This window comes from Trachemys scripta, chromosome 16, assembly GCF_013100865.1.
Source record: "Trachemys scripta elegans isolate TJP31775 chromosome 16, CAS_Tse_1.0, whole genome shotgun sequence".
Taxonomy (NCBI): Eukaryota; Metazoa; Chordata; order Testudines; family Emydidae; genus Trachemys; species Trachemys scripta.
In genome coordinates this window covers 25,188,602-25,215,106 of record NC_048313.1, presented here as the reverse complement: position 1 = coordinate 25,215,106, position 26,505 = coordinate 25,188,602, and the positions used below count along the sequence as shown (strand labels likewise).

The 26,505-nt window shown below is 45.6% G+C and overlaps 2 protein-coding genes across 2 annotated transcripts; both read right to left on the bottom strand.

Annotated features, from left to right (window-relative positions):
• Positions 1-2,189: 2,189 nt before the first annotated feature.
• Positions 2,190-7,847, bottom strand: LOC117888472 (adhesion G protein-coupled receptor E3-like). The gene is made up of 6 exons (XM_034791909.1): positions 7,769-7,847; positions 7,088-7,177; positions 6,313-6,487; positions 5,223-5,342; positions 4,108-4,307; positions 2,190-2,443 (listed from the first exon to the last, which is right to left on the bottom strand). The coding sequence occupies exons 1-6, from the start codon at positions 7,790-7,792 to the stop codon at positions 2,219-2,221; spliced, it is 834 nt and encodes a 277-aa protein (XP_034647800.1). The 5' UTR covers positions 7,793-7,847; the 3' UTR covers positions 2,190-2,218.
• A 2,044-nt stretch (positions 7,848-9,891) lies between these two features.
• On the bottom strand, positions 9,892-26,073 carry LOC117889019 (IgGFc-binding protein-like). The gene is made up of 3 exons (XM_034792822.1): positions 25,729-26,073; positions 14,108-14,206; positions 9,892-11,114 (listed from the first exon to the last, which is right to left on the bottom strand). The coding sequence occupies exons 1-3, from the start codon at positions 25,757-25,759 to the stop codon at positions 9,892-9,894; spliced, it is 1,353 nt and encodes a 450-aa protein (XP_034648713.1). The 5' UTR covers positions 25,760-26,073.
• Between the last annotated feature and the right edge of the window lie 432 nt (positions 26,074-26,505).

Sequence of the window (26,505 nt, the reverse complement as noted above, 5' to 3'; positions counted from 1 at the left end):
CATACTCCACCCCTGCTCTGCCCTAGGCCCTGCCCCCACTCTGCCCAGGCATCGCCCCTCCCCACTGTCTCCCTCCTCTCTTCCCTCCCCCTCCCTGCTCACCTCCTTCCAGCCAACCCTGAACCCAAATGAAGCTAATGACATTAGAAAGAAATTGCAGAAGAGTATTTTTTTTTCAAAAGAAAATGGAGCATGTTTTCCACTGCATACCAGAAGGTGAAGACCAGACATGCAGATGGTACCTAATTAAAAGCACTAAATTTAGGAATAAAAAAATGTCAGTCACAGGTATTTTGATATACCCTGAAGTTTGTCAGAGATTTATTTGCAAAAACTTTGGAGTAAGGGCAAGTAAGCTGTCCTGCTGAATACAACATTAAATATTATGGAATACGGGATGCAGCTCTTCTCTGTTTTACATTTTCTTAATCAGTATTTCTAAGCTGATTTTATATTTTAAATGTACTCTTAAGCCTTCATAAAGTAACCATTCCAGATTATTACATACACCTCTACCCTGATATAACGTGGTCCTCAGGAGCCAAAAATCCCAACCGTGTTATAGATGAAACCCCGTTATATCGGGGTAGTGGTGGCAGGGTTCCAGCAGTGATTTAAAGAGCCCGGGGCGCCGGTCCTGGGGAACCCCAGGTCCTTTAAAGCGCTGCCCGAGTCCCACTGCCAGAGCCCCAGGGTTACCATGCTATATGCGAACCCGTGTTAGATCGGGTCGCATTATATTGGGGTAGAGGTGTATTTAACTCACTGAAACAAAGACATTAGTTTCAATTAATCAGTCACACAGGTTTAATGTGTTCATAACAATGTTCATTGCATTTAGAAAAAGGGAACACTACTTTACTTTGTGTGATCTTCATGACAACAGACATGAAATTTCACCAACTTTAAAAAATATGTTTCCAAAGATTTTAGGCATAACAAAGGATTTTATATCTTACTAAGGTACTGATTTTGCTGGAGGGTTCTCTTAAAACTAGTTCATCAAATAGTCAGAAGTAAAGAAAGGGAAACACATTTGTCCAGCTATATGGAAGGAAAGGGGTGTTGTCCCTTTAAGGGTTATCCTCTCTTCACCAGGGGCGGGGGGAGGGGGAAGGTGTGACAGGAGAAAGGGATGGACAGAAAGGACCGGAAGACTTGGGAAGCAAGTTTTTTGTACTATAGTAATTAAAATTAAAATGTGTATTTTAGCTAAGAGTGGTCTTCTGAAGGATGTATTTAAAAAAAACTATATGTCTGAATATCCAAGCATTTAAGGCTACAGATGAATACTCAGATTGTGGATTTAAAAACCTATGCAAGGATTTTTTAGAGATGTGATTTTGTAATCTTCAGGAATCTTCTAATGAAATATTTTAAAGCAAATTTTAAACTAAGGTCCTGTAGACTAACATGTTCTGAGTAAATATTACAGTAATGCACAACTGTTTTTGTCAGTAAACTCAGAAACTGACAGTATATACCTTTAAATGCCTGTTAAATGGCTTCATTACCACTTGAATGAGTCTTTAACAGTTTCAATGTTGGGCTAATAGGTCTGGCAGGCTGGAGACTTTTTCACTTTTAAGTTACTAGATCCCCTCCGGAGTAAGAGTCACCAGGCTGCAGCAGCTAGCTGTGGGAGCCTGCAGGAAAGGTCAGAACAGGGAAAGGAAGAGGTGGAAGGTGGACACTAGGACCCAGGGGTGCCCCAAATTTTCAGGTGCGCTACACTGCCGTGTATGCAACTGCATTTGCCTAAGGACAGCTCTGAGTGGATCACAAGCTAAATATGAGTCAACAATGTAATGCTGTTGCAAAAAAAACAAACATCATTCTGGGACGTATTAGCAGCAGTATTGTAAGCAAGACATGGGAAGTAATTCTTCCACTCTACTCTGTGCAGATTAGGCCTCAACTGGAGTATTGTGTCCAGTTCTGGGCACCATATTTCAGGAAAGATGTGGACAAATTGGAGAACGTCCAGAGAAGAGCAACACAAATGATTAACGCTCTAGAAAAAATGATCACCAGTTTTGGAGGAATCTGCTCTCCTTTTTACAGCCTGCCCTGTCCTTGGCATTGTCAGTGAGGGCTACTCTAGGCACCTCAGATCACAATCCCAGCCCAGCCCCCTTGACCCATCCTGTATGGCCACAGATTATACACTGAGGTTCCTACTCAGCATTCATTCAGGCAAAATTCCCACTGATTTTGCCTAGGTCAGGAGCTCAGAGTTCAGCCCTTTGATCTGAGTCTGACAGTGAGATACCTCCACTTCGGTGTGACCCATAAGAAGCGCAAAGCTGGAGAGATGGTCACAGCTGCAGATGGTGTGAGTGCTGTTCGTGTGGAGAACGGTGCAGCCATCCTCAGCCCAGAAGCCTCTCCCAGCGATGAATTTCCAGTGAACGCAGAGAGCCTCTTCCTCTTCTTTCTTTGCCTGGAAACAAAAACACCCCATGATCATCCTCACTGGATCATGGGGAGAACACTGTTTCTTTTGTCACACATCTCTAATAGACAGTAATAAACCTGAAGTCACCACGGGCTTCATGGCTCTCATTGTGCTGCACGTAACAGCCATTTGGGACTTCCCATTGGCAGTGGAAATACAAGTGAGATCCTCCAGCTGCAATAGCACAAGGCCCTGATCCCCGAGCTAAAGTGGTAATTCCCTTAACTCTGAGCACTGTAGGGTCTATGACACACAATTGTGCAGTTCCGATGTGAGTCATTAAAAGGCATTCACACACCCGCCCACAAATACCCACATGCACGCTAGCAAGTTCATTATTTCATCAAAGAAGGCACCATCTCAAGCTGTTTCCCTGAACTCTGCTATCTATAGGGCTGTGGGGCTGCTATCTATAGGGCTGTGGGGTGCGCCCTCCTAGGGGGACATAGAGGGACCTTCAGAGGGACAATTCCCAGGAGAAGGAGCACCACCCAGCCCTTCCCTATCCTGAGTTCTGCTCTGATCCCACCCGTAGCCACATCCCCAACTTCCAGCTCCATGCGTGGCACCATCCCCAACCTCAGCATGGCTCCACTCCCAGCCCCAGCCCCTTACGGCTCAATTCCCGGCCCAGGGCCGAGGCTGGGGGCAGGGGGCAGGGGAGGGGCTGGGAGCAGAGCTGCACCTGGCCATGGGCTTGGCTGCTGGCTCCCACTGCAGCCTGGCTGCTGCTCCACTCCCGCCCACAGCCTCAGCCCCCAGCCATGGCTCTGGCCCTGCTCATGGCACCAGACCCAACCCAGCTGCGGCCCCAGCCTCAGCCCCCTTACCCTGTCCATGTCCTTTCCCACTGCCCCCGAGCTGCGGCCCCGCTCCCGGCCCTGGCTCAGACTGTTTCCCTGAACTCTGCTATCTATAGGGCAGAGGTCCTCAAACTGGGGGGAGGGAGGGGGGACACAGAGGAACCTTCAAAAGAACATGACTGGTCCTGGGTCAGCCCCCATGGGGTGCGGAATGGAAGCCCCTCCTGCCCCTCCCCACCCTGAGCTCTGCTCTATTCCCACCAGTAGCCGCATCCCCAACTTCCAGCCCCATGTCTGGCAGCGTCCCCAGATTCAGCATGGCTCCACTCCCAGCCCCAGTCCCTTGCAGCTCCATTCCCAGCCCAGGATGGGGGCAGGGACAGGGCTGGGAGCGGAGCCGCAACTGGCCATGGGCTTAGCTGCTGGCCCCCACCACAGCCTAGCTGTTGCTCCACTCCCGCCCCCAGCCTCAGCCCTGCTCCCGGCCCTGGCTCAGGGGGAGGGGTGTGAATGGGCTGGAGGGGTGCGACCCTCCAAAGTTTGGGGACCACTGCTATAGGGAGATGCCTTCCAATTATTCCTGCTCTAAGGGGTGAGCCAGACAATTGTTACTCCTGAGCATTTTACATGATGAATCATAACCCAATCACGCCTGATGTGAACCCTATGTAACGTCCTCCCCAAAACAGCCCCCATGTCAGGACTGAAGAAGCGCCGTCTCTTTCTCAGATAACTGTTTCTCAGTCCAGAAAGGCAACACAACTCAGACGCCTTTCAGGAGACTCAGCTTTTAAGTGACCAGCTGGAGCCCCGGGCACAAAGCAAAGTAAAAGGATCTACACTCACCTGTCTATGGCGCAGGGTGAAGTTCACAGGTTTGGAGAGGTTCATGAGCCTCCCATCTCCGACAGCCCCACTCACCACCCTGGAATTCAGGTGACAATTCCTCAATTTCTCATCAGCCATTAGATCTCCCTCGTTGAGAAATCTCTTGTCAATGATGGAGTCCAGGGTGAAGTAAGAAATAAAAGCAACAGCCCAAGAATCTGAAAACATGAAATGATGCCTCATCACAGTGCCAGGGACACTGAGACAAAGAAAGAGCAAGCCAGGTGCCAAAGATCACAGCGAGTCTGGGGCAGAGCTGGGAAAAGAACCCAGGAGTCCTGGCTAGCAGTTTGAGCTTTAACTACTAGAGCATGTTGCCTCCTCCCTCTTCTTCCACAGAAGCACTTCTGTGTTGGAAACATCTGGCGTGCCCTATGGGAGTGTGATTCCTACAGTGCACTAACGTATATTAGAGCACACTAGGGAACCTTTAGTGCACACTAGTAGGGTCTCTACAGACCAATTAATGCACAGTACGTTAGTGCTCTTTAAAAATCATACCCCCATACTGCACATTATCCAGCTAGGTAGACAGCCCGACGTGAAAGGCACTGAGGTTGAAGCCATAGTTTTTCTTGATTAGGAGAGGCAGAAGGGCTTGTTAGTGAGGAGCTTTCCCTGGTGATAAAGAATTAAGAACCAGTCCCAGTTAGGTCATACTGGCCTGAAAACAGGAGTAAAATTGGTAAATATTATCCTGGTTCCATTCCAGGAAGACAGGCACATCAACCTGGGGCCTAGCTGGGCTCATCATCAGAACATCATGTGTCGGGCCAACGGATCTCTGATCTTTCCATTCTCTGGACCAATTCATATCCCATCAAAGCTTCTCTCTCCTCCCTGCCTCCCCTCCCCCCACATTGCTCAGTTTTCATGCTGCGGGACAACCAGGAATGAAGGGCTCTGCAGAGCTCAGTGGCCTGAGAAACACCGGCTCAGCCAACAAGGTCCACACCAGTGTCAGGAAAACAGAGGCAAGCAAGCCAACCTGGGACGAGAGGAAGGGGAGAACTAGGGCTGGGGTTTGGTGTCTGGTTAAAGGGGTGAGTGCCTGGGAAGCACCAGGATGGTACCTTCTGTGGCTGCTTTGGTGACCGTATCGCAGTGAATGTCCATTGTCTCATTCAGAGCTCTCAGTCTGAAGACCTCATCACAGGGACCTGCAGCCGGGACAACGAGGAGCGTCTCGATAGCTGGGGAGGGAAATGGCAAAGCCTCTTGCTGCAAGGGCAAGGCAGGTTTGGAGCTCCACTCTCTCGGAATCCCCCCCCCCCCGCCCTCGCTGTTTCTGTTCACCTCCATTTCTCTGTGTTTCCCTGAGCCCCTCTGGCTGACCTCCTATGATCCATCATCCGTGTGTCCCCATGAAGATGCCACTGTGCCAAGAGGCAGAAGGCAACTTCTCCCTGCTGCCTCACCTCTGCACTTTAGCAGGGGAAGCAGCAGGAAGGGGTTTTGCTGGGGCAGGGAGTGAAAAGAGGACGCAATGGCAGCTGCCTGTGGCGACAGGAGATTGGCATTGCTTTTAAAACCCTCTCAGGCAGCTGCCATTACTGCAAAGCCCCAGGGCTGGGTTTATGGGTGGCGGGTAGCATAGGCTGGGGAAGGCTGTGCCTCCCCAAACAGCCTGGCATGGCCCCGCCCATGCTCCGCCCCCTGGTCCCCTCCTGCCTGCTTCCAATTCCCTTCCCTCTCTTCTGTGGCTGAGAGACTGAGGCAGGCAGGCTGGGGCTGGTGCTCAAAAGGCCCAGGGCTGGGGGTGCTGGGGCCAGGGCCATGCCGCGTCACGCTGCCTGCTTTTCTGCCCGGCGCTGGAGTTGGGGACGATCCGGCTGCCCGGTGCTCCAGGGCTGGGGGGCACTACTGCTGTACTGCCCGTCTGGCGCGCTGGGGTAGTGCGGCGGTGGGGGGACAGGGTCTTCTGGGCTCCAGTGGAAGAGAGGGGGTGGAAGGGGAGGGGCAGGGCCTTGGGCAGAGAGGGTGGGGCTGGGGGCTAGTCTCTCTCAATGGTTAGCCTCTCTCAATGGCTCGTTTATCTGCCGCCCATGGCTGGGTTATAAACTCTGAGAGGGGGCAGCGAGACTGCAGTGGTGTTCTGCATTGAGAAGAGTGTAAGTCCCTATCTCACAGCCGCCACAAGGCAATGCCTCCCATCCTTCTCACCCATAGACTCTGTTGTCACAGTCTGGTTCCCATTCTTCAAAGCAGCCGTCAGTGCAGCCAATTCCACAATCTGCAGAACGAACGTCACGGCAGAGTCCACCTCCCTCTTCCTGTCATTCCCACCAGCACTGAGAGTGACGCCATTCAGGAAGGAACCAAAGGGTTGAGCAAAATCCTGGGATTGGGAAAGGAAACACCCTGAGAAGAGGGAGGATTTCAGTGGTTCATGAGCCACATTCTTCAGACTCCCAGGGGAACAGTGACCATCTTAGGGACAAATGGGTTCATAGTGACCTTCCCCACCCAGAGGGACTGCAGCATTCTCAAAGAGGGAGCCCTCAGGGGGTTAGACTAGATGACCTCCTGAGGTCCCTTCCAACCCTGATATTCTATGATTCTATGATTTACAGAGCGAGTGAGGCTACTGAGGCTTGCTCAGGACTGCACAGTAAGCTAATTCCAGGGTAGGGCTAATACCCTGTGTCATTCACTTCTCATCCCTGGTCTCTTCAGTGTATGTGCCAGAGAACATTGCAACAAATCAGCAGGCATCTAGGTTCTCTCTGTGTTGCCCCCAGAAGCAATCTGGATCTTCCTAGGACCAGTGGGGACAGAACCCAGATCCCCTGCCACTTAAGCTAGAGAGCATGCGCATGCACACACACACCCCTTTTCTGAAGAGCAGCTACAATTCCCCCCAAAGTGAGACTGCTATTCCAGTGCTCAGGGCATTTGGCCATAGAGCACCCACAAACATAGGGGCAGAACCTCTGACCTTCAGCGATACTGTTTTATTCTGGGCACACATGGTCTCCAAATTCACTAAGGTTGAATTCATGAAGGAGCACAATTCACTGTTGTTGCCCTGCAGAACAATCAGAGGAAATGGGTTATTTCTGAAAACATGGAAATACCACCCAAAATTAAGGTTAATGGTTCTGCAGAGTGATGTTGCTTTGACCTATGGCTGGCTGGGTGTCCCACTGAATGCTACAGATTACGACATGTTAAGGCAAAGTGTGGTGAAGCCCACAGATACGCTGATATTTCACATAGTATTGAAGCTTTCATGCATATTAATGAATTTCTCCTTCTCTTCCTCACAGGCGTTTTGTAAGGATTATTATCCTCCTTCTACATGTGGGGAACCAATGCACAGAGAGACTGAGCAAATGGCCCAAAGTCACACAGTGAGTCTGGGGCAGAGATGGGAACCAAACTCTTACTTCCTGTATCTCTGGCTGGTGCCTTAACTGCAGAACTCTGATGGGGGTGTCGTCACACACCTAAGCATGATACTGCGGTCGAGTTTTCAGAAGCACTTTGTGTTGGACTGATTCTGCTCCCACTGCACTCAGTGGTAAACCCTGGATAAGCTGAGAATTCTCAGGCTCAAAGTTCTCTGTGTCCTCTTTGTGAAAACCCTCAAAAACCCAAATAAACCCCTTCCACGTACCTTCAGAAAGAAATCTTTGCACATCTCCAACTGCTCTTGTATCTGTGGAGTCTCAGTCAGGGATTTAAAGGGAACATCTAGCAACAGAAAGAGAGGCAGGACAATTACATCAGGTCAACATCTGCAGGGCTAAGGTTTTCAAAAGTGTCTCGTGATTTGAGACATCTTAAAAGGGCCCTGACTTTCAAAAGTGCTGAGCACTCACCCTCTGAAAATCAGGCCCCTTTAAGGTCTCAGGTTAGGCAACCAAAATCACAAGGCAATTTTCTTCCTACCACAATACAAAGTTGATGATCTACCTAAACCCAGCAGGTGCTGTCTCCCTTTAACTCCATTGATCCCTTAAGCTCTGTCTATCTGACAACTTTCAACTGACTCTGTAATCAGTCAGCAATACATTCAGCCTTAAAAGCCTGGTGTGTGTCCACACATCACCTGTTTAGTACTCACTTAAGCTTTGTCTGTGTATCTCATTGATCAGTGTGTGTTATGTGTCCTCTAGGGGCTGGTCCACCGAGGGTCTGGTTCTGCTACAGCTCCTAGCTATGGGAGTTCATCCCTTAGCTCAAACAGTAGTGGGTCATACAGTTACAAAGTCCTGGGTTTCATCCTTGGTGATAACCAAGATGACAGTTGTTACATCTATAGTCGAGAAGTTTCTCTTCCCAGGAACTGTTCTAACCCTGCTATTGTACTTCAAAAAGGCCTGAGTCTCAGCAAGGTATGTCTGCACTAGAAACGCTAAAGTGGCACAGCTGCAGCTGTGCCACTGTAGTGTAGACACTGACTACAGTGGTGGAAGGGTTCTTCCATTGCTGTAGTAAATCCACCTCTGAGAGCTGGTAGCTAGGACAAGAGAAGAATTCTTCTGTTGACCTAATGTTGCCTATGCTGAGGCTTAGGCTGGCTTATGATTGACTGAAGTTTCAGGTGTTGAGCAGGCCTCAGTTACACTAAAAGCCTTATGTTGCTCTGGCCTGGAAAAGGTGATTAAACTGGGTGTAAATGGCTCCTAAGAATGTTCCCTGTGGAGGGACCCTCCACAGCTCGTGTGGAACTGGTAGAAGGGCCTTTACATGAACTTGGCTTCATATGCAAGGCAGATCAAGGATGTGGTCAGAATGCACCATGCTACAGCTACTTTCTGATTTTCAGGGGCCATGAGAAGCAGAGGGTAAATTACAGCAACCCTGCATGGTCCCAGAATGCATAGAGCACAAAGGTGGTTTAAAGCTACCTTTTCCTCCACCCTTTCTATTCCCTGCCACAAGCACAGGAGTGGCATAAGTAAGAATTGGGCACAAAATTCTCTTGGGTACCCAGAGGGCATTACAACCAAGTGTAGGAGGAAAAGTGCAACAGTACTTAAACCAATTCAGAACAGCTGGCGAGCATCTGCCTACAGGGCTGCCCAAAGGATTCATGGGGCCTGGGGCAAAGCAGGGGAGCTGCGATGCTTCTACTCACCTAGCGGCGGTCCGGATCTTCAGCGGCATTTCGGCGGTGGGGGGCGCTTTCAGTCGCTCCGCGTCTTCGGCAGCACTGAAGGGCCCCCCACCGCCGAAATACCGCTGAAGACCTGGACCACCGCCAGGACAGGGCTCGCGGGGCCCGGGGCCTGGGGCAAATTCCCCTCTTGTCCCCCCCTCTGGGAGTCCCTGTCTGCCTAACTGCATGAGCTGGGCTGAAACTAGATCGGTGCAGCTCACACCCCTGAGAGACTTAGTTAAGGCGTCCTGAGCCCAGTGTCGACACCATTAGGTTGACAGAAGAATTCTTCCATCAACCTAGATACCACCTCTCGGCAGGTGGATTAACTACAGTGATAGAAAAACCCCTTCCATCGCTGTACCAAGTGTCTACACTACAGTGCTACAGAGGCACAGCTGCGGCGCTGTAGCTGTGCTGCTGTCACTGCTGTAGTATGGACACAGCCTGAGTAACTGTGGCTAGTGGTGGCCTAGGATGCCGTGCTGGGCCAAATTCTCAGCTGGTGTAACTCAGTGGAGCCCCATCAAAATCAACAGACTTTACACCAGGCCCATGGTTGCCTCCCTGGTTGTGACACTGTTTTCTTTGCAGCATGGACACAAACTGTGGTCAAAATCGATTTAAAACCCATGCTACTCACTCTTCCTGCAGGAACCTGGAATCCCATAGCTGTCCATGGCGGCAGTGCTAACACTCAGGAGTGCAAACGGAGAGCTGGGATGTTCCACAGCATGGGATCTGATGGCAGGTGCAAGCGTACGCATGCTCCAAACGAACTCAGTGCCAGGGACTCGGTTCCACACCACATTCCTTACAGGCTGATTGTCTAGGATGATGGCGCCAGTCTCTGATGTATTGGCCACCATCAAGGCAAAGTTCTCGAAGCCCTCCTGGGCATTTATAGAATACATCTGGCAGTAACTGGCAACATCTGGAACATTCATCAGAAAGGCGTGGGAGGAATTAGGGAGAGGTGCACCCACGCTGTAGAACACCACCTGGATGCCCACATTAGCAGAGATGTAGACTGGGATCCAGGGCTTGACAGGACGCTGGAGTACACTGCCTTCTGCTAGAGTAACAGTCTCTGCCTGTTCCCCTAGTTGATACAACACAGTTGTGTTCCGGGAAGCAGTGATGTAGACTATTTCATCTACTTTCTGCCTGGGTAAGGGAGGAACGATGTATTTTGTACCCCAGCTGCAAACTGGTAGGAGCTGCTCAAAGACATGGTTGCATTTAGTGTTATTACAAAAACACCTCTGGCCAACCAAGATGGCCACTGGCTTTTCTGAGACAATCCTGGTGCCAGACAGATCTCCTATGCCTTGAAACTGGATGCCTTGGAAAGCATGGAGTTTAATTGTCAGTCTGGAGCCAGTGGAGTTGTCCTGTATTAGGTAATGTAACTTGCCTTTCACATGGACCTCCACGGAGTTGGGCTCTTGGTATGTCATAACAGAGAACGCTGGGTAACTATCTAAGGATTCTGTAGAGGGAGTCACTATGTAGTGTTCATTTCCCAAGCTGGAGACAGGATACAGCACAGTGGTCTCAGGGCTCACATGTTTGTTGCTGACGGACACTACTGAGATATCTTTGTCAGCCTTGACTAGGACCACATTGGAGAAATTGGTAGTGCCCTTAATTCCCACTGACTCTGGTAGGCTGACCCGCACCATCTCTCCCCAATTTACCATAATCTTCTTATCAAACTGGTAATTGGAGATGGAAACAGACACTGAAGTGAAGGCAAAGTAGCCAGTAATTTGCACTTCAAATTGACTAGAGTTCCCACAGTCGTCCATGTAGGAGGTGATGAATTCTCTTCCTAGAGTCTCAGTCTGACATGTGCCTGCAAGGAAAAATAGCAATAAAACATTTCAGGTGGAGAGAGAGAGATAGAGTAAAAGGGGCTGGATCAACTTTGTTCAGGCCAAAAATTAAGGCCCAGCAAAAAAGAAAAGGAGTTTGAAAACCTTAATGCAGCTAGAAATCTTTCCCATTATACTTTTAATCTACATTAAAATATTTTTATTAATAGTAAACATTACTTTAAATAATGAACAAGCACAACTTAGACAACTTAGAACCCAACAAAGGCCATGGAACCAAACATGACTTCGGGGAATGTTCCAATCTGGATCTGAACTCCATGATTGTCCCTGGTCTTTATAATAGTTCAGAACCTGAATCCTGGATTCAAACCCTCATGGAAACACAGAAAAATTTCAGATCCAGATGCACACTTAATGATTTGGACTCAGCTCTAAGAATAATTGTTTGCCCTTCCCTAGCACTTCCTGCTGTCTAAGCTCAAAACACTTTACAGACAGACATTAAATAATTCTCAGTCCCACCAGGAAATGGGTCAATATTACTGTCCCCACTGCACTGAGAGGGAAACTAAGGGACAGAGAGGGTTAGGAGCTTGCTCAAAGTAACCCCACAAATCAGCAGTAGAACTAAAAATAAAACTCAGGTTTCCTGACTCTCAGTCTCTTGTGCTCTAACCATTAAAATCAATGCTGGGAAGAGAACTTTAGTCTGTTGTGTTGATAAGGGCAGGTGCCTTGGGCCTATTGGGCTGAGGTGATAATAAAACCCTTTTGTACTGTTACAACATTAAACACATAAGTGTGGTTTGGGGTCTTGTATCAAGTTATCACTGGCACCTTCTCCTGTTGCAACCACCACCATTAAATATATATATATATACAGAGAAAGAGAGAGAGAACCTTTTATTAAACACACATAAGAAACAGATCAATAAAATTACAATTTAAAAAGTTAAATAAAACTTTTATTTAATGAGTTTCCTTCATTTCCCTTTTAGTTATATAGGGCCAGATCCTCAGCTCGTGTAAATCAGTGTAGCACCACTGACTACAACAGACCTTTGCTGATTTGCTGATAACCACCTGGGTGCCAGGTTTGTGGGGCCGTGGGCTCAGGGTGCTGTTTTTGTTGTTAGAGACAAAAGGGAAACCAGAATGTTTGAAGTAAAATGTTTCAGGTATTCCATATGTCGATCCATTTTTCACTAGCCTCTAGAATGTTGTGAACCTTTATAGGATCTCATGGAACCTTCCAGATTTTCTGAGAACTATATTTCCCTCCAGCCTCCTAGAATGCTGTCAGCCACGCCCTCACGACTATACACGGAGCAGGGGATCACCTACGGTTGGCAACTTTCCAATTGCACAAAACTAACACACTGGCCCCGCCCCTTCTCCAGCTCTCCACCCCCACTTACTACAGTGCCTCGCTCTCCCTCATCCTCACTCACTTTCACTGGGCTGAGGCAAGGGATTGGGGTACAGGAGGGGGTGAGGGCTCCGGCTGGGGGTGCGGGCTCTGGGGTAGGGGTGGGGATGAGGGTTTTGGGATACAGGAGGGGGCTCCGGGCCAAGACCAAAGGATTTAGAGTGCAGGAGAAGGCTCAGGGCTGGGGCAGGGTATTGGGGTGCAGAAGGGGATGCCGGCTGGGGGAGGGAGTTTGGACTGCAGGAGGGGGTTACATCTTGGGGCAGGGGGTTGAGGGTGGGGGCTCCGGCCAGGCAGCGCTTACCTCAGGCACCTCCCGGTCGGTGGTGCAGTGGGGCTAAGGCAGGCTCCCTGCCTGCCCTGGCTCCACGCTGCTCCCGGAAGTGGCCAGCATGTTCGGCCCCTAGGCGGAGGTGCAGCCAGCTGACTCTGCGCAGTGCCCCTGCCCACAGCTGCCGTCCCCACAGCTCCCATCAACCACAGTTCCCGGACAATGGGAGCTGCGGAGCTGGTGCTGGGAGCGGCGGCAGCACTCAGAGCTTCACTGATCACCGCTGCGCCTAGGGGCCGAACATGCCGGCTGCTTCCAGAGAGCTTCAGAGAGCGAGGGCTGGCAGGGCCTGCCTTAGCCCCACTGCACTGCCAACTGGACTTTTCATGGCCTGGTCAGCGGTGCTGTCCAGAGCCGCCATTGGCCCTTTTCGACCGGGCATTCCGGTCGAAAACCGGACACCTGGCAACCCTAATATCTCCAGTTAGTCTTATGAGACAGGGATAACTCATGCATACAAATCACACATCAATGTCATGAAATGAGCTATATATGCAATAAAAAATAAGGTATTTAAAAGTTTAACAAATGGAGGCTGGGGGGTGTGCCATTTGGTCTAGGGCCAGCCCTGGCTGCCGGTCCTCAATGCCTCTCAGAATTTAGCTCCATTTGTAGGATTTTCCAGTGCTTCTAGTTTCCACATGAAATTAATCATGAACTCAATTTTCATTTGCAATCCTGTAATGCTAACAGATTCTTAAAGGGGAAGCTGCCAAAAGGAGAGGCCCAGAGTTACTTCATTCTCCCTTGCTCCTTTCTGACAGACCTCCAGGTACTGCAGTCCAGTATATGAAGTCTCCAGCTGGCTTTTCAGTATGGCCTAGTGACACTATTAAAAGACCTCTCAGTGGGACATAGCTGCAGAAAGAAGTTCTTGTCCACCAGGGGACAGAGTATGAACAGACAAACTGGAATACCCTAAGGAATGACAGAGGGACAAAGAGGGAGTGAATGAATAAATGAACACAGAGAAGGAGGAATTATCCCTGACACCCAATCTTTCCTGTTCTCGAAATTCTGGGTTTTCCCTTCAGGGCCTGTTTAGAACCTGAGATGTACCCACCCCTTTGGGCATTCTACTACTCCTAATGACCCAGATGCAATGAAGCCGCACATTAGAGTCCAGATAATGCTGCTGAGAGGTGCCAAGCTAATACCAGTTTCATTGCAGACACTCTATATGCGACTTACTTATTATGGCCACAAAAACTTTACACAAGGCATTATGTTTCACTAACCTGAGAACTTACCAGTTGTGTTTGTCCTCTGGGCACTTGCTGGTGGTAGAAACCAGAACAGTCCAAGGAGGAAAAACACTTGAGAGAAGATGAACAAAACTTGTTTAAAATCTAAGATATGGCAATAAACAACACAGGGAGACATTACTAAATAAAGGATTTTAAGCAGCATGGTATGAGTCTGACCCTAATCTCAGTAACATTGGTGTAAATTTGGAATAACTCCATTGGTTTACTTTTATTGGAGTTACCCTGGATTTATCCTGGGACTTAGGAGATCAGAATTAGGATCAGGGCATTGGACCTCATTGATGTGGGGAGAATGGAAGCTAGGCACTGGATTTTTCCATTCTAGTCTCATCCTATGACGCTCTGTATAAGGCAGCTGGGAGACTGGAGTCTGAGTGGCTTCTCAATGCCCTGGGGCAGGGTGTGATGGATTCACAGGGTCTGGTCTATGCTGCAGCCGGTAATCAGTCCCTTTGGCGAGATCCCTGTAGTGTGCTGGGCCCCAAGGAACTACACGGTTCCACAGGGGCAGACCCGTGGCCTCCAAAACTAGGCCTTTGGGTGCCAGCAATCCCCGTCATTTTCCATGGCTCCCTGTAGTAGGTCCAGCAGAGTCAGACTCCAGTGGGAGGTTCCTTCTTTACTCCTTCAGGGAACAATGCTCTCAGTGAATATTTCAAGTATTGCCAGGCAGCCTTTTCAAAACCAGGTAAGAATGTATTAGCCACTTGGCCTACAGAATCTGACAGTCCTTACTTTAGCATAGAGAGAGGCATAGAATCATAGAATATCAGGGTTGGAAGAGACCTCAGGAGGTCATCTAGTCCAACCCCCTGCTCAAAGCGGGACCAATCCCCAACTAAATCATCCCAGCCAGGGCTTTGTCAATCCGGGCCTTAAAAACCTCAAAAACCTTAAAAAGCTCTCATTTCTTTTCCCCAGTTAATAAATCTTTACTTAGTTTATTACAGGATTGGCTACATGCTCTTTCTTTGGTGAGAGACTAGGGCACAATTGGCCTGGGGTCCTTTGGGACTGGCAGTAACCTGCATACTGCTGTGACTCTTGGTGTAAGGGACCATCTGTCACAAAGGGAGGCTCCCCTGGGTAGCAAGGTAGATCAGAGTGCCTAAGGGGACTGTCGGTGACTCCATGTTGAGGTGGTTCTAGTGCCTGAGGAGGTCACACTTATACTGGTTGCTGAAATCGAAGTATAGAACTCAGAACCAATCTGGGGTTTGTGCCCCGTTTCCTACCAGTCTGCCCCGAGATTGGGACTTGTGCCCTGGAGTCCCTGCAGGGCAGTTTGACACTCCCAATCCCTGCATTGTCTTTGACTCCTCTCTGGGCCAGGTTAAGACATGGTCCATGCTGACCAATGCCAGGGCTCCTATGAGCCAGGCTGCTATGGAAACAAACCATCTTGGCTCTCTCTCACCATCTCTGTTCCTTTAGTTCCAGGTGTGTTTCCTGTGTCTCTGAAAGCTCAGCTCTAAACCCAGCCACCTGTCACCTTTCCCCTTTGTTCTCCCACTACCAATTTAGCTAGGAGGGTGGGCTTCTTAACTAGCCCCCAGCCTTCCTGGTCTCTTCCCTTTACTAGGGGTGCATACAAATTTTGTTATTCAAAAACAAATTCAAATCTTTTATTTTTTTGGCTTTGACTACCCTGCTGCAGCCACAACCTTTGGTCTTTAACGGTTGTGGCTGCAGCAGGGTAGTCAAAGCCAAAAAAATAAAAGATTTGAATTTGTTTTTGAATAACAAAATAGTAAATAAAAGATCTGGTAAAAAGAGAGGAGGACAGTGCCCTTGGGTCTGTGTGTTTAAGCTGTTACTTTACTAGGGGTGCATAAAAATTTTGTAAGCACAAAAGAAACAGTTACACCTTGTGTAAAAATTAATGTAACTAGTGTTGTAAAAGTTTAATTATGAAGGAAATTTGCATTTTCCCCAGAACATGTGCAGTGTATTTTTTTTACCCCTCCCCCAATAAGGTAGTTGTATGCATTAACCTTATTGGGGGCGGCCAAACTACCTTATTGGGGGCGGCAAAACAGTTCCCCAGTACTGCTCTGCATCTAATCTTGCTATACAGTTAATAAGTTTAAATGGTATAAGCCCAAAAGAAATAAACGGCCCAATGGACAGTCCTTCTCCGACACCCCAATAGAGATTTTAAAAGGTCTCCTACCTCTATTTTGGCACCATAGGGTTCGAAGGGGAACGGTCCGCAGCAGTTGCTATTGTTTTAGCAGGCGTTGCTATTCCAGACAAGCCTCCAAATTGTAGAAGAATAACAAAGTTCTCACTCTTTTGGTTAAATACAGCAAGATTAGATGCCGAGCGGTACTGGGGAACTGATTTGCTGCCTTTAATAAGGTAGTTGTATGCCGTACTGGTGACTATAGTTTGGCCGCCCCAACAAGGTTAATGCATAAGGGAAATGCATTAGGTATGCACCGGCGCTGAGGGGCTTTTACCACCTCAAGAGGGGTTGTTACCGCCTCATAGTGTATTGAGTCCGGACATAAGGTACAAATGCATTGTGGTATTTAGAAATAGAGGCCTTGGGGGGGGGATGTGTGTGTGGTGTTTGTGTGTTTACCAGTGTGAATGAAAGTTACCGGAAGTCGCCCAGAGTATTCTGCGAAGTCGTTTGGCTCGTAACCAGAACTACTCTAACGCAAGCCCGGTAACTAGAGAATTTTTAAAAGATCCGACCCACGGTGGCTGACTAGGCCTGGCATTGTCCGGCGAGGAAGCTGCCTGGGTCTAGGAGTGTGGGTACCCATTTTTCCCCCCCTTTTTTTGTGTGTGAGCTATTGACAGTTTAATTATCTTGCTGAATGCAAAGAGAGTGAGTAGCGCCGTCTCTCTGAGACTAGCTGACGCTCTTTGCTGAAAAGAGGTGTAGGAGCGTCGTGGCCATGTTTGTTAGCCTTTTTTGTGTGAGTACCCTGTAGGGAGAGATCCTTAGTTTTTGTGCCGCTAGCACGAACAGGGCATTCTCCCTGTGTGTGTGTGATTGGAAAATGGGTGGGGGACAGTCTAAGCATTTTCTCTTACCCCCTAAGGATATCCCAGCTTATTTTATGTACGTACATTAATTGTCTAAATACCTGCAGGTTCTAGGACCAGAAGGGTTAAATTAAAATTCAGCTTGGCCCAAAAATAAAAAAAAAGTTGCTCTGCGTTCAAGGTTAAAACTCAACGCAGACCATCCTAAGTATAAAGAAAAACTGCTTTCGGCCCCAGCTGGCTGTAAAAAAATATATAAACAAAGGCAAACCAAAGGCAATACAAGTTACAGGACTGAGATTACATTTGCAAAGCTTAACTGTCCAGTGAAATCCAACAGTCTGCCTTTGCGACCCTGGAGCCGGCGTGGTTTAGAAACGCTGAAGAAGCCACAGGCAGCCGGCCTGGACTGGAATCTCTAAAAAAACACCACAAAAAACCCCAGGGAGTAAAAAAACAGCCCTCTCAAGAGCGGAAGCAAGTTGAAAATTGCACAGCGCCTTCTCTGGACGGTATACACAGACGTGGCCAGTCTGGACATATGTATGTAAGTATAAAAGTGGCTTAAAGCTTGGGGCATTAATGTTTTTTTTTTCCTGAGTGATGTGGGAGCATTTCCAACACTCTCTGTTATTGGTTTATTATTTTATTAATAAAGCTTTAAAATTCAGTCATAATGCACACCATCTATTTATTTTGCCCTTGTTATTTTATGTTTGCTTTCATAGAATCATAGAATCATAGATTATCAGGGTTGGAGGGGACCTCAGGAGGTCATCTAGTCCAACCCCCGTCTCAAAGCAGGACCAATTCCCAACTAAATCATCCCAGCCAGGGCTTTGTCAAGCCTGACCTTAAAAACCTCTAAGAAAGGAGATTCCACCACCTCCCTAGGTAACCCATTCCAGTGCTTCACCACCCTCCTAGTGAAAAAGTTTTTCCTAATATCCAACCTTAACCTCCCCAACTGCAACTTGAGACCATTACACCTTGTTCTGTCATCAGGTACCACTGAGAACAGTCTAGATCCATCCTCTTTGGAACTCTCTTTCAGGTAGTTGAAGGCTGCTATCAAATCCCCCCTCATTCTTCTCTTCTGCAGACTAAACAATCCCAGTTCCCTCAGCCTCTCCTCGTAAGTCATGTGCTCCAGCCCCCTAATCATTTTTGTTTCCCTCCGCTGAATTCTTTCCAATTTTCCACATCCTTCTTGTATTGTGGGTCCCAAAACTGGACACAGTACTCCAGATGAGGCCTCACCAATCTCGAATAGAGGGGAACAATCACATCCCTCTATCTGCTGGCAATGCCCCTACTTATACAGCCCAAAATGCCATTAGCCTTCTTGGCAACAAGAGCACACTGTTGACTCATATCAGCTTCTCATACACTGTAACCCCTAGGTCCTTTTCTGCAGAACTGCTGCCATTTGGTCCCTAGTCTGCTTGCTTGGTATTGTTGGTGTTATATGTTAAAAACTGCATAATTAAAAATATGCCTACTCTCAGCCGCAATAAGTCTAAGAAGCAAAAAGGGGTTTAGCATTCTTTTCTCCACCCCGGTTAACCAGAAAGGGTATCAAATAAATCTACCCCAGTCATAGCAGGACTGGGCAATAAAAAAATTAAAAAAAAGCAAAGTTATGTACTTAATAACTAAAATTAAGCAATTAAAAGCATAAATCATAAACCAGGCAGCAACTCAAACCTACGCCCAGGGGAAGTTGCAAGCCTTAAGACAGGACTTTCAAGCAAAAAAAAAACACTGGCTAAGCAAGTTCCAGTCCTTCAGGAACTTGTCAAAATGTAACCATTTGTGCTCAGCATATGCCCTAACAGCAGTGTGTGTGCCACAAAAACAATTAAATAGTTAAATGCCAATGAGCCATGCGTTTTGCCCAGATAGCAAGCTTCACAAAGAAGAACTTGGATAGCCTTGTGAGTAAAAATGTTTAAGGGAAGAGACCAGGAAGGGTGGGGGCTAGTTAAGAAACCCACCCTCCTAGCTAAATTGGTAGTGGAACAAGCCGGTGCCCATGGAAGGGATGGTTCAGCGAGAAAAGCAGAATCGGGCCCAAGCGGGCAGGCAACAAATAGAAAGATTGGAAAACAGGTTAAAAACTTAAATCCCCAAGACAATAATTAAAATGGTAAAATCTAAGTTGATTAAATGTCGTTTTAAAAAACAAGCAAGTAATTTTTTTTAAAAAAAGTAAAAAGTTAACTCTGTAGTTGCTAAAAAAAATCAAGCAGTGAAACTTGGTAAAAATGTCTGTAAGTAATCCAGGCAAAAGGTTATTTAAGTGAAATTATTCGACTATGAATAAGTTAGTCGAATTTACTGAAGAACACTCCTGCTGTGTACAATCTGTATTTTATAAGTTTAAAATGAATTGGTATTTTTTAAAGTTGCAAAACCGAGAATACTTTTGCCAGACACAAAAAAATAGTGTTGTTTAATATGGTATTTAGCATTTAATCCTTAAGGTGACTTAATGCTTTACAAAATGTAAAATGTTTTAAATAAAGATCAAAGGTTGTGGCTGCAGCAGGGTAGTCAAAGCCAAAAAAAAAAAAGATTTGAATTTGTTCTTGAATAACAAAATAGTAAATAAAAGATCTGGTAAAAAGAGAGGATGTGTGGTCAAGCTGTTACTTTACTAGGGGTGCATAAAAATTTTGTAAGCACAAAAGAAACATTTACACCTTGTGTAAAAATTAATGTAACTAGTGTTGTAAAAGTTGAATTATGAAGGAAATGTGCAATTTCCCCAGAAAATGTGCAGTGTATATTTTAGCAGGGGTAAAAAATACAGATTGTACACAGCAGGAGTGTGCTTCAGCAAATTCGACTAACTTATTCATAGTCGAATAATTTCACTTAAATAACCTTTTGCCTGGATTACTTACAGACATTTTTACCAAGTTTCACTGCTTGATTTTTTTAGCAACTCCAGAGTTAACTTTTTTTTTTTAATTACTTGCTTGTTTTTTAAAACGACATTTAATCAACTTAGATTTTACCATTTTAATTATTGTCTTGGGGATTTTAAATCCCCATGCTTATAATTACTTACTTTTTTTTTTTAACTATGCCCTTAAAGTTTTTAACCTGTTTTCCAATCTCTCTATCTGTTGCCTGCCTGCTTGGGCCTGATCCTGCTTTTCTCGCTGAACCATCCCTTCCATGGGCACCGGCTTTTTTCACTACTAATTTAGCTAGGAGGGTGGGCTTCTCAACTAGCCCCCACCCTTCCTGGTCTCTTCCCTTTACTAGGGGTGCATACAAATTTTGTTATTCAAAAACAAATTCAAATCTTTTATTTTTTTGGCTTTGACTACCCTGCTGCAGCCACAACCTTTGGTCTTTATTTAAAATGTTTTAAATAAAGACCAAAGGTTGTGGCTGCAGCAGTAGTCAAAGCCAAAAAAATAAAAGATTTGAATTTGTTTTTGAATAACAAAATAGTAAATAAAAGATCTGGTAAAAAGAGAGGTGGACAGTGCCCCTGGGTCTGTGTGGTCAAGCTGTCACTTTACTAGCGGTGCATAAAAATTTTGTAAGCATAAAAGAAACAGTTACACCTTGTGTAAAAATTAATGTAACTGGTGTTGTAAAAGTAGAATTATGAAGGAAATGTGCATTTTCCCCAGACCATGTGCAGTGTATATTTTAGCAGGGGTAAAAAAAATATACACTGCACATGCATCTAATCTAATTAAATGCAAACTTACCATGCTATTTAATTAAAATCCTATTGGGCTCTAAGGGGCACTATAAGTAGTGTTTTCTTTCAAATCACTATGTGTTTAAAAGCAGGAGTTAGAAGTAAAAGGCAATCAAAAGTCTGGGAAAGTTAATTGTGTCCCTTTTTAAGTAAGAATCTTTAAGCTGTGAATAGCTTTGAATCCAGAAGCATCTGTACTAATGCTAATTATCTAACTGATAAGGTAGAAGCCACTGAAACCTGGGCTGCCTATGAAACAAATACAAGGAAATATGGGGTAATTCCTCTGTTTTTCCTAAACCAACAAAAGTATTTGTATATAAAAAAAAATATTTTAAGCAATGACTGACTGCCCAGAAGGGGTAGACCTCTGTTCTTTTGTCTTTCAAATAATCAGAGAAAACTGATGCCAGCTGAACAACAGTCAACATACCATGCATTTACGGGCACAATGGGAATTATTTCTGTGTTCTGTGTCCTGTCTTGTGGTGTTTGTCTTGTGGCCAGAATTGTTGTGTTTAATATTTTCATAAGACAGTCTAGTTCAAAATTAAATAGAAGGGTTAAATCAAAATGCAAATATTTGTTCTATTCAACTTGAAATACAAAGTGTTTGGTTAAATCAGGAAAATGTGATATACCAAAGTCTAATACATTTGCTTGGAAGCAAGGACATGAAAGGTTAACTCACTCCCCATATTGCACATGGGCTCCTTCTGGTTACCTCAAATTTCTAGCCAGAGGGCTGGAGAAAAAGGAAAGGTTGGACACCAAAGGTTGTACCGAGTGGACTCCTCAAAAGTGGGCATGCTTGTCCTGGTTTGTTGCTCCAAAGCTCTGTATATAAGTTATTTTACTAAAAAGGTGTATATAGCATACACTAAATAATAAAACTAATGTACTGTATAATGGCAATATGTATGTGTTCATTATTTTTTAAAAAGTATATACGTAAAAAATAAAACTTTCCTTCGTAAATTAAAAAAAGCCAAAACAAAAAAAAAAGTTAACTAAAAAAAAATAGCTAGCAAGCTCAGTCCAAAGATAAGATGCTGGCCCCATTCAAAGACACTGCTTACAGCTAAGACTTGGCTTACAACCAAGAAAAGGGGGGGCTTGAATGAGCCCAAGCAACTCTAAAATCTGCAAAACACTGCCAGGCATTAATGAAATGTGTTAGGTTTCTTTTCTCACAGGTAAAAAAGTGCTACCCAAAGACCCTAGCAGCCCTGCCATTCATTGAAACCAAAAGACTGAGTCTACATAAAGTCCATCAACGAAAGACTGCTTTGGCTCCATGCTGGAAAGTCCCTTTCCAAGTCCTGTTAACCGCCAACACCGCTGTGAAGTGCCAAGGACTGCCTGCCTGGACCCTTGCTTCTCACTGTAAAAAGACCCCTCCACCTCGGGAGGACTCTCCGACTGATGATCAGCCTATTCCTCCTTCTAGCTCCGTTTTGCCTTCTGGACAGCAGGGGAAAAAAGAAGTGCTAGTAACCACCCCTTTGTCCACTGGCAGACCTACTGTGCCTTTGGATTTTTCTAAAAAAAGCAAAACCATTACAGGGTGATGTGCTAGTAACCTTTCCCCTGTATAATGCTGAACCACGACTGGTTCAAAAAAAAAAAAAAAAAGAAGAAACACTCGCTCCATTGAAACCACCAAAGTCCAGGGATTCCTAACTACAAAAAACATTAAGAACTGACCCTGGTGAAGAAACAAAGAATTATACACTGGCAGGAAAAAATTTGTGGGACCCATGCTTGGGAATGTGGTATTGATTGGATTTTGGGGTTTATTCTACAGGCTGTGCCCTGTGTTTTGAATATGTCCTTCAGCATGTATTGCCCTCCCTAACTGGATTTTGAATGACAAGTACCGAAGGCACCTTGTTGCCACTGCCCCTGCCATCTTCTCCATTACACTATTACCCCGTAACACATCCAAATACAGACAATGCCATATATTTAATAAAACCAATGGCCAAGGCCTTCACACTTTAGTGATTTATTTAAATTTTGTTTAAAAAAATATTTTTAAGGTTCAGAATATTTCATATAAGCAAACAATTAAATAAAAAACAAATAAATCAGTAAAAATAAAAGTATATAATATCACTACAAATAAATCCCAAGAATCTGTAATTGCAATGAATGGGTTCTATAGCGAAGCGGATATGATGGCTGTTCCTGGAATTTGCACTGTGTTATTTGGTCACCCAATTAGTAAACAATCAAACGAATACCCAAAGAGTTTGTTCTGCCACTGGAAATTTTACCTGCATAGAAATTATTCCAGTGAATAATAATGTTACCTGTTCCTTATTGCTATACACCCCCTCTTATGCCGTTAGTATTAATGCCTCCCTGAAGTACATAACCAAGAAATGTGGTATAGTACTACACCAAAAAAAAATGTATTAAAATATCGATGGACTGTAATTAACACTACATTAGGGACTGTTAAATTTTCATTGCCTTTATACAGTTTCCAGATCACCTCTACATACCCAAATTGTTCATGGGGGACTGCCATTAAATTAGCACAACAGAGGTTATTTCTTCTAAAAAAAAAAAAAACATAACCAGATCTCTATGGGATGGGGCCAATAGTGCAGCAGCAGTTTAAAATGTTTTTAAAAACCAAAAACATAATGAAAAATTGGGGCAACTAAAGAAGACCACTGGCCTGAATTCTGGGGCACAGCTATCCCACGTACAGGCTAAAGTTGGTGAGTTACATGTTATTTCCGCCCTTGGTTCTATGACCTAGAAGTTGCTGACAGAGATGGTAGTGAATATCACTGAGGCTGGGAAGGCATTGCAGTGGGATCTAGCATGTTCAAAAATTCAGGATTTCCGGAATGACCAGCTAATGGCCATTTGGAATGATCTAGAGCATCAGGCTTGGCCCACTGCCCTTACAGACACATCAGGAGTACCATCTGATCTGTGGCCATAAAGACATACTTGGAGACTTTCTGGGTGGAAGTGCGGACGTTCTCAGTGCTCCTTCCACGCATATGGACCAGTTGGGCGGGTGTGGGCTCCCACATACCGAATCCTGCCGGGTCCATGAAAAAAATGCATGTGGAATTGGGTAATTCACCAAGACATCTCGGAAATTAGACTACCTGGTATGCCCAATCGAGTTTTAGTTAGTGCTCCTGGAATTACACCTGACATTTAAATGGGGTTAGAAAGTCAATAGACATTTTGGCCATTAGAACCTCCACATCTTCAGTGTATCCGTAAACTAAAGCCAAAACAAGTTGTCACTGTTCATGGCTGCATTTGCTAAAAAGGTAAAGGACAAAAAACTACCCTGACAGGACACTTACGTTTTCAAGCTAATAATAGCTGTGTGTATGTTAAAGCCACCACCTTGCAATACATATATTTTAATCTCAGCACCACTGCAGGCAATCATATTATTTCCTGGCCTGCAAATAGAATTTTGCAAGTAGCCCTTAGGTTCCAAATACCCTTTAATTGGACTAGCTTAATGCCTAATCGATTTCAAAATTTGCTTTCATTGTTACCAAAGGTTCAAAAAATCTCTAAAGGACAAGGGCAAATTCACATGCTTCAAAATATATCTCAAGTTGAAAAGAATGCCTTTCATACAGCTTATAAAGTGTCTATTTTATGCACTAGGTATTATGTATTGTGCTTTATAACTAAAACTGTACAACAACCCCATCATATTATCATTATGAAAATGTTATTGCTTGTGTTATTAGTTAGCTTAAAATTATGTTATTGTTATTGTAAAAAAACATAATAATAGTAATACCTTTCATGTTCATGCTAATCATCTATTGTCATTACATCCAATCAAAACTCCTAAGGTTAAAGCATCTAAAGTAGAATCTAAATTCCAAAACTTACAACAAACATTTTCAAATTTTTATTTGTATTACTAGTAATACAAAACGCGGGGTTGTGGAAGCAGAGCAAGGCCTGACAAAAATGAAAAGGGAATTTCAAATGCCATCAGTCTTTTTTAGCAAGAGTTAGGCTAACTGTAACCCTAATAACGCAAGATTTGTAAAAACAAGAATTGTGTAAGGCGAGTGGGAAAAAACTGTAAGAAGTTGTTGCGACCTTGTGTAAATAATGTGTAGCCAACGTGGTAGACCAAAGTCTAAATAAGTAAATATATATATATATATATATCTGAATGACTTATGTATAAACAAAATGCAGCTGTTGCTTATTATTGTCTGTAACAAAATGTATAAATGCTTGCTGTAATTGTTTACCTGTTAAAAGACCTGCCTAGGAGGAGGTGACCCTGTGTCCTAGTGCACTCTCTCCCTTTCCACAATGGCTTAAAAAAATAAAGTATCTAACTTTGCTGTACCCAACCAAAAGAGTAAAAACTCTGTTATTCTCCAACACTGACCACCTGTGAAGCCCAACTGGTCACAGAATGTACATCTACACCGCACAGCAGCCTGCAGCAGCAAGGCTCAGAACCAGCTCGACAGACTCGGGCTCGTGCGACTGTGCTAAAAGTAGCTGTGTACACAGAGCTTCTAAGTTGTGGCTTGGACGGGAGGTCAGGCTAGGGAGGGGGATGGGCCTCAGCTGGTCCAAACCACAACTTAACAGTGCTGTCTGCACACCTATTTTTATCATGGCAGCACAAACCCGAGTCTGTCAAGGGTCCCTGCCACAGGCTGTGTAGATGTATCCTGACAGGCCAGGGAACCTCCGAAGTACCTGAGGACAGAACCCTTCTAGCTTCCCCTCCCTGGCATCTCCAATAAGTTGCCAGCTGGCTACTCCCAGCTATTCCGAGGAGAGCGGCTTGCCTGCCACACTCTCCCCTACATCATGGCTCTGTCATCACTAACTGGGTTCTACTTACCTGGAGGAAATGCGAAGCCTCGGCGTCCCATGGCTGCTCAGAAGACAAGCTCTGGGATTATGACCCTGGCAGCTTCCTTATTAACCAGAAACAAGACCAAAAGCAGAACTGACACACACTCAGTCACAGTATCTTCCTCTTTAGTCCCTTTGTCTCTGGAAACAGAGTCTTTGAGCCAAGTTCACCTCACTGGAGTCAGTAACTGATCCCACTAAGGGGATGGGCCCTTTATTATTTATTATCTTCCCTAACCCCTGCAGTGTGCTGGGTGCCCTCACAGGGAAACAGGGAATCAGACAGTCCTTATGCTCCACATCTCTTAGCTAAAGGGGTACAAGGCTCATGCTTTTAGTGCAGAAGATTTTAGGTACAATCCCTGCTGACCCACAGTGGAATGTGTCTTAGGAGGAGGCCCAGAGGAGGGAACTGGGGAAGGAATAGTGGGGGTACAGGAATGTCTCCTCACCAGTCACTCAGGGCAGAATGCCCAGGATACTAGGAGAATGGCTGGGTCAGCATCTGTGCACCCAGGCACTCAGCCTGTGACCCAGGTTTTGAGAAGGAACTGTGTAACTGACCTCCTGGAGGGGAGCAGTCACACAGCTGACTCCTCAGGGACAGAGAAAGGGGTGGCGAAGGGTACCCCAATCCAGGTCCCAGTTTTTCAGGATGTTATTTCTGATAAGCTTTTGGAAAGTAACTGTGTCTCTGTAAATCAAGATGCAGCCCCAATACCTGTGATAACAGAGGAGATTGGACCAGGAAATTACCAGGTGG